Here is a 13,048-nt window from a genome sequence, read left to right as displayed (position 1 = left end):
TGCATTCTTCCTCACGATTAGGTAAAAACAGTACAGCTCCAAAGGCTTTATACCAGGAAAATCAGTAAGTTATGGAAACAAATTGTTTTGTGGTGTTCAGATAACAGAAAATTTTCATTTATCAATCAAGACAATTTTTCCGCACTTCAATTACAGCACTGGCTGAAGCAAAGCAGAGATTTGATCCAGCTTCAGTCCTGGTACTTTGGACCATATTATTAATCCAGCCAAGGCAGCACAACACCCAGTGAAATCGATTTGCCCCAAGGTTGGCAGAGTCATTGTAGAACAGTCATCTACATTAGTCACAAAAACCCTAGGTCCTGAAATGCCTCTGCATGCTTTACAACTTGAAAACAACAGGACAATGTTGCATCCTATGACACTTCTCAGGAAGCTGGCAACTTTTCAGGCACAAAGAATAAGAACACCACAAAACAACCCATGCACAAAATATTCTCCATTATGTCTCAGTGCCCAGAAAGGTTGCAGCATACCTCTGGAGGGGGCTAGCCCTGAAATGCATCAACACTGGCCAGTCCTAGCCAATTCACCAGTGAGGGAGAAGTCTCAGTGCAATCCACAACAACTGTATAAATATCATGTAAGTAATTGTAAATTTGAAGCAGTAAACTCCATCAGTTTTTTTCTTTCAAGTTAGGATTTAGCCAGTGGCATCACTTAAAAGCACTTTAAGGGTCAGAAAGACACCTATATTAAAATAAATTACACAAGTGACCCTGGGAATAATACAGTTATTTAGCATAAAAAGCACTCTAGGCCAGAACAGTGCATCTGTAATAAAGCAATTCAAATTACTTTTTCGTGGTGGTGGAGACTGTACTTTAGAAAATTTCTCCTCCTTCCAGCTGCACAGTCACCACAATAGACCGGATGGAAAAGTTAAAAATTATTGAAAGAAATGGGGCTCACTGCTCATAGCACTTGAGCACAGAAATGTTTTTCAGGATGGTACCTAAAATGAGTAGAGCTTTGTGTACTATAAAGATTGCTCACTACATGCATTTTAAAGAGTCTATCAAAAAATCAACTGAAGAAACCTGACAAAAATTATTTCATGTATAACATAAAATGTCTTGAGTTGGAAGGAATTTACAAGGATCATCAAGTTCAGCTCCTGTCCATGCACAGGACAGCCCCAAGATTTGCACCAGGTGCCTCAGATCATTGCCCAAAAGCTTCTTGAACTCTGGCAGGCTTGGTGCTGTGACCACTTCCCTGGGAAGCCTGTTCCAACAGGCATAATGTTTGCATTCAGAAGGAACTATTAAAAAAAAAATCAATATTAAAGAATTCATTCAATTTACTTCTGTTTTTGAAGTGAATGATAATCAGTAAAAAGTATTGTTTCATATTTTAAACAGTGATCAAAAAAGTAAAAAGTAACAAATCATAAAATTTCAATGAGTTGCTGTCTAACCAACTTGATCAAGTATGAAAAAACCCTAAAATTCTGCAAGCGAGATTTTTCTTTTCAGTTTATTCAACTGAAACAAAAATAGAAATAATTATTTCTATTATGTATGTACGTACTACAAAGAAGCACCCTACAGGCCTCAGTAGGTTGGAAACTCCAAGACAGCAGTGCAAAACTAATTAAAATTTAGCCAAGCAAAAATGAGTTCTAAAAACTAAATATTTACAAAGATGTGTTGCTATCACATTGCTAATGAAATCTGACACCTTTTGCAACCTTTAAAGAAATTAATGAAGAAGAATAAAAGAATCTCTCAAAACAAACCCTCAAGTGATCACATTTACAAAAAGAAAACCTTACTGATTCCCAGGCAAAATTATTAGTCCTATTTATCACCTATTATCCATCACCTGTACTTGCAATTCTACACAAAACAAATTACCAATGTGTCCTTGGATAGCTTTGAAGGTTCAGATGCCTGCACATATTTTCACTGCTTCAAATCTGTCTTTGTTGATACGCAATTTTGGGCCAAAGGCAGCTTAATATTTAAAACTGTGTAATGGTAAAATCGAGTTTATAAAATTTTCACCTTACTGTCATTTAAATAAAGGTAGATAGGTATAGGTATTGTTCTCATTTTCTGTTTTTCACATAAGGTTTTCAAGATAATTTGATTTGCTGATCCTCTTAAAAGCATTTTCAGATATATTTACTCCATCTTTTACATTTCACATAAAATAAAAACAAGCAAGTTTCCGTCTCTTCTCTGCCAGAACTTATCTTCTCCACACCACTTAAACCTCCCAAATTTGTTAGCTTGGCAAAAATTTTCTCAACAGCTAAATAAAGTGCAAAGAAATGACGAGTAGTTTGCTCATGCTAATAATGGAGAGGAGGTATTGGTTGATCATGACTTTTTTAGAACTTTAAAACACTTTTAGAATGATCAGAGACACAATGATGAGGGAAATTTTTCTTTGTTTCTCCTATCTTTTGCCTGTTCTTTGTCTTATTACTTCACTAGAAATGTAGAAAAAATTACACTTTTGTTTTAGACCAAGGACACTTGTCAAATGAAACTTTATTCTCTAAAATATAAAATCCCCCCCAAAGAGAAGTTTAAAAGGTAATGGATAACACCCTATTTCTGTTAAAATCCTCAAAACTCAATGCAAAACTCTAGTTTCATTGTGGAAGCCATTAATAAGACTGGGCAGAGAAACCAATTTATAAAATGCTGAATCTGGGAAAAAAAAATTCTTTTTCATTCATTTCACAGTTAAACACATAGACACAAAGTATTCTAGACAGCTCTCATAGAGCCCATTTCAGATCACAGAAACAACTGAGCTGCCATCACTCTTCTTGTTTCATTTAAAAGGACACACACATTTTCTTACACGTTAAGTCATATTTCAAATCTCTTTCAAGGCTTATTCCAGTGTATTTCAGTGAGATTCAGTAACCAATTTGAAAAAAAAAATTGTACAGTGGAATTCTTGTTTTGAACAAAGACTTTTCATAAAGTTGGTGTATTTGTTTTTTCTTAATGAAATGCAAAAGCAACAAAAAAAATTTCTAATTTTAACCCTCAGTTAAAATCAGAAAACTAGTATAAAACTAGTATAAAGTACTAGTAACTAATGGTTTAGCAGTTCTGATACACCACTATGTAGTGCATCTTTAATATCTAAAGAAAAAAACTGTTTCTTTTCTCAATCTGAATTGCTCCATAATTTTATTTCTCCTTTGTCTCTCAGGTAAACTCTAAACTTCACCTTTATATATGGGGTTCACGCAGCTTTTTGGGTGTGAGAGTTTCTCATCTTCAGTAAAACATTTTGACTTTCGTTACCTGGAGGCTTTTTGACTATTGGCTTACTACAGCACAATTTCTGAAGTGAACTCTGTCAAAAATATACATCTCAATAAACATACAAAATTAAGATTGCCTTGTTCTAAGAGAACATACTTTCAGAAAGTTAGAAAAGCAACTAAGCAACTAAAGCTGTAAGGACATGCAAGATGCTGAATCACAGAAAACTATTTCAGTCTTATTCTGTACTGTAATACTGTTTAATTCTCTTTCCAAATAAGCTACTTTGATTTTTTGGCAGCCATACATGTTCACTACAGAAGATAAACTCATAGAAATATTTTTGAGCTACATAACCCTGTTTCTTCAAAAAAGGTAATGACTTCATGTGAAAAGCCACACAGAACAATATGATTTCTGCCTACACTGCAGTTTAATGCAGAATGTCTACATAAACTTATGCTGCCAAAACCCAGTTCAACAGTACAGAAGTAGACAAAGAGACAAATATACAGGGGGAGAAAAGAATAAATAAATGTGTTTTATTTACTGTGTTCTTTGATGGCTCCCAAGCAGTATCTACCTTGCCCACATCTTGCATGTCTTGGAGTTGGCGGAGCTGTGACAGGGTGTGGTGTCTCAGGGCTTCGTGAAGGGGAGTATCCCCATCTTTATCCTGAATATCCAATTTAGCACCTGCACGGACTAAGAGCTGAAAAGAGAGAGAATCCAAATTTAAAAACAACCAAAAAAAACTCCCTTTTAGAACTGATTTCAGAAAATTATGGTTTAGGATTCTCTAGGAGGTTCAAAAGGGCTACTCCTATCTTGCTACAATTCACAGTTGAATTAATTTAAATTTATTTTGCTTACCTGGAGCTCAGCCCTCAACCAAAGCATTTATCTGTCTCAAATATCAAGCTTATTTCAGCAGAAGGCTAACACTTGCCTCTGCTCTGAATGCTACAAAAGACATCGTTTTAGAGGATCCTTTCTACTTCCTCAGATTTTAATTCTTATAAGACAGCCTACAACCAATGTAATTTATTACAGCAATACGTACAATACTTGAGATAGGTATATAGTCTTTACTATTAGGTTTCAGTGACCTCAAAAATCACCACTTTCACACCATACTAAACTTTACAACTTAATTTACAGTGTCCTCACATTAGCAAAGTAGTTAAGCATGTACTTTGTTTTACCCTAATTCAGGAGAAGACATAAAAACCAATGACACTATTAAAAACTCTCTCAGAACACTTTGGAAAGTAATGAACTGTAAGACTTGTCTCTAAGGCTAATTTTAGACACCCGTTCCTGTTCACATGACACAAAACAAGCACAAGGCTGCACAGGCCCTCCTATTCCTATGGCCTTTGCATACAGCCTTTCCATAATTCAATCCGCCAGAACTTTCTTAAATACGCTGTTGAACAAAACAAAGCAACACATGCTGACACAAAAATACCAACTGCCCCTAAAAATTAAATCCCGTCACTGTCGCCATTTGGAAACCTGCAGGTTTTAACTTCAGTTTTTGAGCTTCTGCTACTCTGCAAAATTTGGATTAGCAATAGAGACAAAAGGCATTATCTAAAACCAGGAATATACAAAGAGGGATCTCCCTCTTCGGAACTCACATGCTTGCAAGGAGTTTCAGTTTCTCAGAACCAAAGGACCTCAAACTTCAGAATAGGCTAAAAGGAATTCCAGCCTAATTTTCAAGGAAGAATCTGCTTGCAATTATTTGCAGCTTATCATTTTCCCTAAACTTCTCTTCCACAAGTGGAACCAAGAAAACCAGCTAATAGTTGACACATTCTAGCCTCAACTTACACTCTCTAAATGGATTTACTCTGGATCAATTTCTTTTCTCATATTCATATCTTGTGTCTGCCACTAGCTCTTTACTGCTTTGAGTTTCTCTTGGAATCCTTGACTACCACAGAATTTCAGAGTCTTTGCAGAAGTTTAAAAAAAAAATTAAAAAATAGCAAACCACTGCCCTTTGTCATGGCAGTAGGACTTTTAAAAGAACCATGCTACCTTTGACCACTATTCCACAAATGCCTGAGGGTACAAACCCAGCCCTGGAAGGTATCCAATAGGAATTAGTTTTGAAATATGGAGCCAACATGTTCTTTGCATGGCTACATGAGCTATTTTAGGACTTCTTAAAGTTAATCCAGTTCTGAAAAACGGATACTCTACAGGGTCATTCACTTAAACATTCTCAGATATAAGCATGTCGGTGAAACACACATGCTAGTTCTTCTACATGCCCACCTTCCTGCCCATCTGCTACATTAATATTGTATTCCCAGGTACTGTGTAAATTCCAGAAGGGCACAAGAGTTCACCAAACACAGCTGCCAAATAGCTTGCAGGATGCAAGTGGCATTGACTCTAGGAAACCATTCTTCTGGTAGCAAGCAGTTCCAGATATAGGACCATATCACATGTTTCACTGTAACGGGATCACACCCATCAGCCCTCAGAGAGAGAGAAACCTTATGGTTAAATAACGCTTAACAGAATGCAGGTCTGCACAGGGGGAACAATTCTGTGTAGGCCTGAATAAGGGACAGTTTTCCATACAAGATGACTCTATAAAGAAAAAAAATTACATCAAAGGCCAAGGCCAGGTTGACGTATTCACTCTGAGAGCAGCGAGTTCTCTCCCTGAGCCTCAAAAGCCCACAGTGGCAAGGCAAACAGTCCCACAGGTCCTGTATGACAGTGCATAACAGGCCAGAAACAGCAAGCTATGCCAGACTCATCACACTTCCTGCGCTAGCAATAAAGCTTTAAGTTGAAGCATTCAGTTTTGCAACCATGCAAACAAAACACCAGGGCAGCATTCCTTTCACCAATAAGGTACTACTGTTCACTGCTTATAGGTCTCCCAAGCTAAGAGCTGGGAATGTCAAACACTCAGAGACTGAAAAGTAGTTAAGGTCATAAAAGATGTTTTGTGTTACAATTTGCAAAAGCTATGAGTAAGAACAATTACTCATACAGCAGGAGGCATCAGAAATGCTATTTGAAGATCCCCTTACAGCACCACAAGATTCAGACAAGTAACAGCCGAACACATTCTTCCTTACTAAACAAGAAGGGATGCTGGAATTGGCAACCACACAGAGGAAACCATAATGCACATGTACAAAAATTTAGCATGCCTCAAGCGGCGTTCATATTGCTGACTGACCTTCTGTGCAAATTGGCAGGCTTCTGAATGAAACAAAAATCCAATCAAACAAACATGCAGTGACTATATGTTGTCAAATAATTTTTTGAATGTTCATGAAGTATTCATATTTTAACAGCCACCATCAGCTTTAGTCAAATGCCATTAACCATATGGCTTACTGCAAATAAAATACTTACCCTAACAATTTGTGTATGCTGTCGTTCAACAGCAAGATGAAGAGCAGTTTGCTGGTTAACATTCTGGATATCCAGGTTAGCATTGCCCTGCAAGATATTTAAAACATTAGAGCATTATCACCCCAGCAATTCATCTGCAGGCAAGGCAATCCATTAGGACACTGACTATGACCCTGAATACAATTCCTAGTTCGGGCATTTGAGAACAGAAGTGATTAAATACTTCAATTATTCACTGTACAGATGTTGATCTGTTGAATGAAACTAGGTATCCAATTTTTCAGTCCCTCTGCACCACTAGGCCATTGTAACAATCTCAAAGGCAAATTTGACCTTTAGAGCTCAACACGTCCTTCCCTCCTCCACTGCTTCTGCATTGCGACTGCAGGCGTAAAAGCAGCCAACTATTTTCACATCAGATGGTTAACCAAAGCATGACATTTAAATCCTCCTGAGAAAAGTCCTACCTGATGCACCAAAAGTTCAGCCACTTCCACATGATTATTAAGAGCTGCCAGATGTAAGGCAGTGTAACCATCATCTTTTTTCTCATCAACAATCCATGGTCGTGGTAACTTGGACAACAACACACGCATTGCGCTGAAAAAAACAAGCAGAGATGGCATAAACACCCCTACAACGTATGCTGAATGACAACAGTAGAACAACATTAACTCAGAACTATGTAGTAGTGGCTAAAATAATGTTCATCCTTTTTCAAACAGAGAGAGTGGGTGAAAAGCTATACCAACAGCTCCAAAGCAGAATAATTTCATATTCACTTCCTTCTCATTAAAACACACAAACAAACCATACAATGCCTGGAACAGTGTGAGGATCAGGTTTATTTTTCAGAAAAATGCTATCTAGCAGTAAAAATTACATTTAAGAAGCATTCAAACAAATTTGGAAATGTAGACAAAAAAATTTTCTCCCTCAAAATCTTTATAGCATCCTTTACTTAAGTATTTAATGACCAAGTTGCACGACATTAGATTTATTTAAAATCCTCACTTTATAAACTGATGCCATGAGCTGTAACAGTTAAAACTCAGTTTCTGAGAAAGAAAATGGAGGCACATCTCTTAAGCACAGACAAAATAAATGCTGAAACTGTGAAGTGAGTACTAGTGGGATATTTCCTTAACATATAATGGTTGAATATAACATACCATGGCAGTGTCTGGGTAGGGTGAGGGAAAGCAACTTGATTACTACAAGTTATAAAGCAGACTAAAATCCTAAAGTCCAAAGTTAACCTTCAGTTAAGGGTATTAACAACACAATGCTAGATAAACAAATTGCTCAATCTTCTATTTTCTAAGAAACACAGTTTTGTTAAGCTTACATGTCTTCACTTGGCTTTTGGAATACATAAGTTACTAAACTTAAATCCCTTATTGTCTTATCTTTATAAACAGCATATGCAGCTCCCTTATGACAGTTCTCTTAAGACAAACACAAAACCAGAAACTGCTACAATCCTGTGCCAAGAAACCTCTTCTGTCATCTGATGTTTCCCTACTGTTGAAGGAACATGATATCTACAGGAGAAACAGGGCTTCTACACAAAATTCAAACTTTTAAAATCCAAGTAATCCTTGCTAATGCAAGTGGAACCACTCAGTCACACAGTGCCTTGCAAGGCAGATGATGTATCTGAAATAAGGAGTTCTTCATTAGAGGTCTGGTATCAAAAACATGGGCTCTCAATAATCCTCAGAAAAAGCCTCATAAATTGAACCTCTCGGCTTTTACTTTAAAATACCCTAATAAGATATGACTGACTGCCCTGTCAAGTAATAACTGAGCTCTCAGTTCATTTCAATCATCTGTCGCCTTGAACATCCACACTGAGGTGAAGTGCTATTCACTCCTAAGCTCCCTTTTAGAACAAGCCAATGAGTGTCCTATAAAAACCCCTAAAAGCTGTGTCTGGGCACAGATCACCCTAATAAGCCCTCCTTGAAAGCAGAAAAGTCTGTGAAGTACACTACTGTACCAGTAAGGAAGTGCACTCCTTCCTACACTGCTCAGATGGTTCCCATAAAAGACAGTGCCTAATAAGCATCTCCATGTTCTCCTGCTGCTGAGTGCACAACATAAACCTCTGGTTTCACACTTATGCTGCAGCTGCCAGAATGCTGTATCGAGTGACACTTGTTTGCCCTCAGAATCAAAGTGTCTAAAGGAATCCCAACTAACCAACTGCATTTTCAGGCCACAGGGTCATACAAACCCACTGCTACGTGGAGCATACATAGCCATGCTGTTCTGGATGTCTGTCCTCCTCAGAGTGGACAGAAGCCATTCTCAGCCTCTTACAATTTTTTGTTTTCCTGGCAGATTGCTTCTCACTTCATCACAGTCCAAATCACTTATAACACAGCAATATAAGACAACAACACTTAACAGACTGTACATTGCTCATTGTGAGCCATTGCTCAGCTTCTATTCATAACGTCTTCTACAGCTCTCTCACCTGCTACGAAGAAAAGACTAGAATACTTCAGAAAAAAAAAAGAACAATGGCAACATTAATTCTTTGAGAGGTTCACTTATGCAGGATTTTTCAAAATTAACAATATAATTTAATAAAACTCAAGTTACCAACACTATGAAATGTGGCAAAATTAACCAGTATCAGTTGCACTGATAAACATAGTCTGTTTCATAATGCAATGATGCCACATTTTCAAATCTTGGCACCATCAGAACTGTGTTTAGCTGCTTTAGGGGAGCACGTCTCGAGCACTATGGTTTGCTTGGTATCTGGGCACACCACCACACCAGCTCTTCAGAATGCTGGGTTGATACAAAACACACACTACCAACAGCACAACAAGCTTTCTATAGTGGCTTCCCACAAGGCATCATGTCATGTAAGCTCTTTATCTTCACCTGCCAGGCTCAGTGCTTCTAAAGACCCCATAAAGCTCTTAACTACTGTGGATAGTCTAAAAAAACACAATAAGAAGTTCCTGAAAATTCCCTATGACTGACAGAAGCAATATGACTGTGAGCAATCAGGAAAAGGTGGGGCAACAATAAAGTAACAAAACAAACCAAAAAAACCATCAAGAAGTTTTTATTAAAACTGCAACTACAACTTGAGGAACACTATGGAAGAGCATCAGTACTAATTACAGCCAGCATGTCTCCAAAGCAGCTCTAGTCACAAAACAAGAAACTGTCCTAACCAAGTCAATGATGTTTTATATCCTTTTCTTCAGTAAGGAAATAAGAAAATTGCCAATTCTACAGATAAACAAAATTTAAAGTACATTGACACACTTCATCAGACTCCTCAATACGTAAATGTACTTCAGAAATACTACTGACATTTCTTTAATACACCTCATCTTTGAAACAAAGAAAACTTATTTGAAAATAAGAAACCAACTGACTCAGCATTTTGTATGCTGTGAAGAAAAATCACTCATCTTAATATTTGTGTGAGTGTTATCCTTACCAGATCCTCTTTCAAATCTTTAGTTTGCTGTCTTACACCAGAAAAACTTTTATCTGAAGTTTGACTGAAAAATATTTGGGGGTATCTTGCTTTCAGAGAAATTAAATGTCTGCTACATTTCTGAATGCTTTTAATATGCATAGGTCTTACTGGAAAAACAGAAGGACCACAAAAACAAACAAATGGCATCTGTGTGGAATAGATTTTTATCTTACTGCTCACAGCAATTCATCAAAGGGCCAGGAACCACTACTCAGTTGTTTCTTTTTATTCAGAAAAAGACTATGTCTCTTTTTCGGACCACACTATATTATGGGATAGCAGGCTAGAAGGACACCTTAAAATTCTGCAAGATATTAATATGCTACAATGGTAAATTCAGCTCAGTGGCTGCATCCTCCTCCTCATTAGATGAGAGGTAGTTTCTTTCAATTTTTACAGGATTTTCTAGAGCTACTGCCAAAATTTTGACAGCTAAGTGGCTACCATTCAGAGCAGCACTCACTGGAACAGGCATACATCATAAGAAGTCACATTAGAGAATTAATGCTTCCAATTACACAGTAAGTCGTGATTCACTCTTCCCCATGAAGTACTACAGAAGAAGCTGGGTTGAACTGCTCTGTTTTGAAGACCACAACATAGATGTGAAAACTTGCTTTTATCTTGTATATATTAAACAAACCACAGACTGCTTTCACTGTAGTTGTAATGCAAAGATCAAGAAATCAGCAAATCTATTAGTAACCCTGATCATGAAAACACCTGAATAAAACTTTTCAAACTATCATCTTCAGTGTATTCAATTGTAACAGATTACATGGCTGTCTGAGGAGCTGCAAAGATTTCTGATGAAATGCTTAAAACTCTTAATTGAAACACTTATGTCATCCCTATGCTATTTGTACATTATTACTAAAGCATGACCAATAAAAAATTTTGTAGCAGGCAAGCTTTGGTATTTGTTGGTCTGCAGTATTTTCAGCTTAGCGGGAAGCTCATAAAAATATTTTGGGCCTTTTTTACCTGGATGCCCATTTGCAACTTCTGAAAATTTCTAACGGAACAGTAAGATAAAAACTCCAGTGAGAATTGCTGAAGGAGTTATGTGCAAAGCATTAATAGGGATAAGTAAACTATTGCTTCTTTTCTAGGAGCTAAACATGTACTCAGTCAAAAAGGACCTAGAAAGCTCATGTGCGCATAGGGGGCTGAGATGGAGGTATCTGCTGCTTTGCCAGGTACAGCTGTTGGGGGTACACTGACTTAGACTGCCCAACATAATTCATCCCCATAAAATGACAGCCCTGACTCTAATAGTTAAAGTTATTTGGTCAAAGAAACATCCATTAATATGGTGCTACATTTAATTTGAGATGTGCAAGAGCAACAGCAAATGCTGCTGTTGCATGCATCTTTATTTGATCTTGCCACATGAGTAATACTTTCTTTTTTTTCTTTTTAATTCAGGTTTTTAGTGAGTCTGGAACCACAGCTTAACCTATATAGGACCACAGAATCACTTGGGTTAGAAGAGACCTTACAGATCATCTCATTCCAACCCTTGCCATGGAAATTCAGCAGCATGAACTGCATATTTGCAACATAAGATACGTCACAGATCTGAACAATATACTAATTTACTTTTAGCCACACAAAGCACTTGTTTCAACACCAGTTACCAACATAAGCCATACAGAAAAAAAATTATTCTTATCACAAAAGGTTAGCATATGGTGTATTATTCATTAACAACCTACATATAAAATGTTGGGTTTTGTGCAGTACTTTGCTCACAGAATTTTTACAGATGCTCATCAGTACTATCTGAGAATGCAACATACAATAACAGATCCATTTGGAAAAATCTACAAGATAAAAGCACTTGTAAACAAGATGAAGCCAACACCTCATTGTATAAAAACAATTCCCGATTTAGCAGTCTTAACTGCAAAAGCATCCCTGCACCCTGTTTTGAAAAAACATGAACAAAAACTAGAGAAGATTCTCTGCCACCAACTGCAATTTGACTGCAGAATGAGGTAAATGAAGAAGGTTGAAGGTTTGTGAGGTAGTGGTGGGGTGGGTTTGTTTGGCCTTTCAGGGTTTGTTTATTAAGGTTTTATAGAAACAAATACTCAGGCAGAAAAAAATAGAAAGGTTACTTCATTATCTGCATAAGCACATTTAAGTTAAATTGCCATTGAAAGACACAATCCCACTTTTCTCCCTGCACTTCAGTTCCTGCATTATGTTGGCTGTACAGACACATCATTTTCTAGCAAGTGAAACAACCTGCCAGACTCCTGATCTGGCAAGTTTGCTTTCAGAGAGATCAATGAGATAATCCAACCTACCCCGCAACTTCATGATCACTAGAAGCAATAGGAGTAAGGGAGTGACAAAGCCAGAGCTACAGGGAGGGCAGACCGCCCTTTCCAGAAGCAAAGTCTTAGATCAGCATAAACTTATCAGCAATCCTATCACCAGAGGTTGTAATGATTCACTGCACTTTCTATTACAGGTTTTTCTACTTTTATGCCATTCTCCTCCCTCAACTCAGGTTTCCACTGTCTCAGTGTGACATGGTTTCATAATGTATTTTACAGTAATCTTGGCTTGAAGTATTCTCCACATACACACACACCACCTCCACCTCCACGTACTCCTCTCCAGGCTCCCAACCCTGGCTCAGCTAAACCCATTCACCTGCCTCCTGTTAGAGTCTCAAATAGTTGAAGGAACAGTTCAGATTTAAAGACAGCTTCCATGGCAAAGTTTTCTTTCAAGACTGTCTAGTGTGACATGCATTTTACAACACAACAGAAGAAAAACCACATTTTACTAAATCCCTTTCTTGTCCTGTTGACTACCACCTCTGCTCAAAAGAAGCTCCCACAAAAAGTAGTCCCAACACAGCATCTGA

The 13,048-nt window shown here is 37.4% G+C and overlaps 1 protein-coding gene across 7 annotated transcripts in view; it reads right to left on the bottom strand.

The window, feature by feature from the left end:
- Positions 1-13,048, bottom strand: part of MIB1 (MIB E3 ubiquitin protein ligase 1) — an 84,366-nt gene that overhangs the window by 25,752 nt on the left and 45,566 nt on the right. For 6 of the 7 annotated variants that reach the window (XM_038163836.1, XM_038163851.1, XM_038163870.1 and 3 more), the window contains exons 13-15: positions 7,118-7,250; positions 6,651-6,737; positions 3,808-3,969 (exon numbers count right to left, since the gene is read on the bottom strand). In XM_038163836.1, the coding sequence (XP_038019764.1) occupies positions 3,808-3,969; positions 6,651-6,737; positions 7,118-7,250 (382 nt within the window). The remainder of the gene's footprint in view (positions 1-3,807; positions 3,970-6,650; positions 6,738-7,117; positions 7,251-13,048) is intronic. The other variant, XM_038163888.1, reaches the window with a different exon arrangement.

The sequence above is a fragment of the Motacilla alba genome, chromosome 2, assembly GCF_015832195.1.
Source record: "Motacilla alba alba isolate MOTALB_02 chromosome 2, Motacilla_alba_V1.0_pri, whole genome shotgun sequence".
Lineage (NCBI taxonomy): Eukaryota > Metazoa > Chordata > Aves > Passeriformes > Motacillidae > Motacilla > Motacilla alba.
This window is presented reverse-complemented; position numbering and strand designations above follow the sequence as displayed.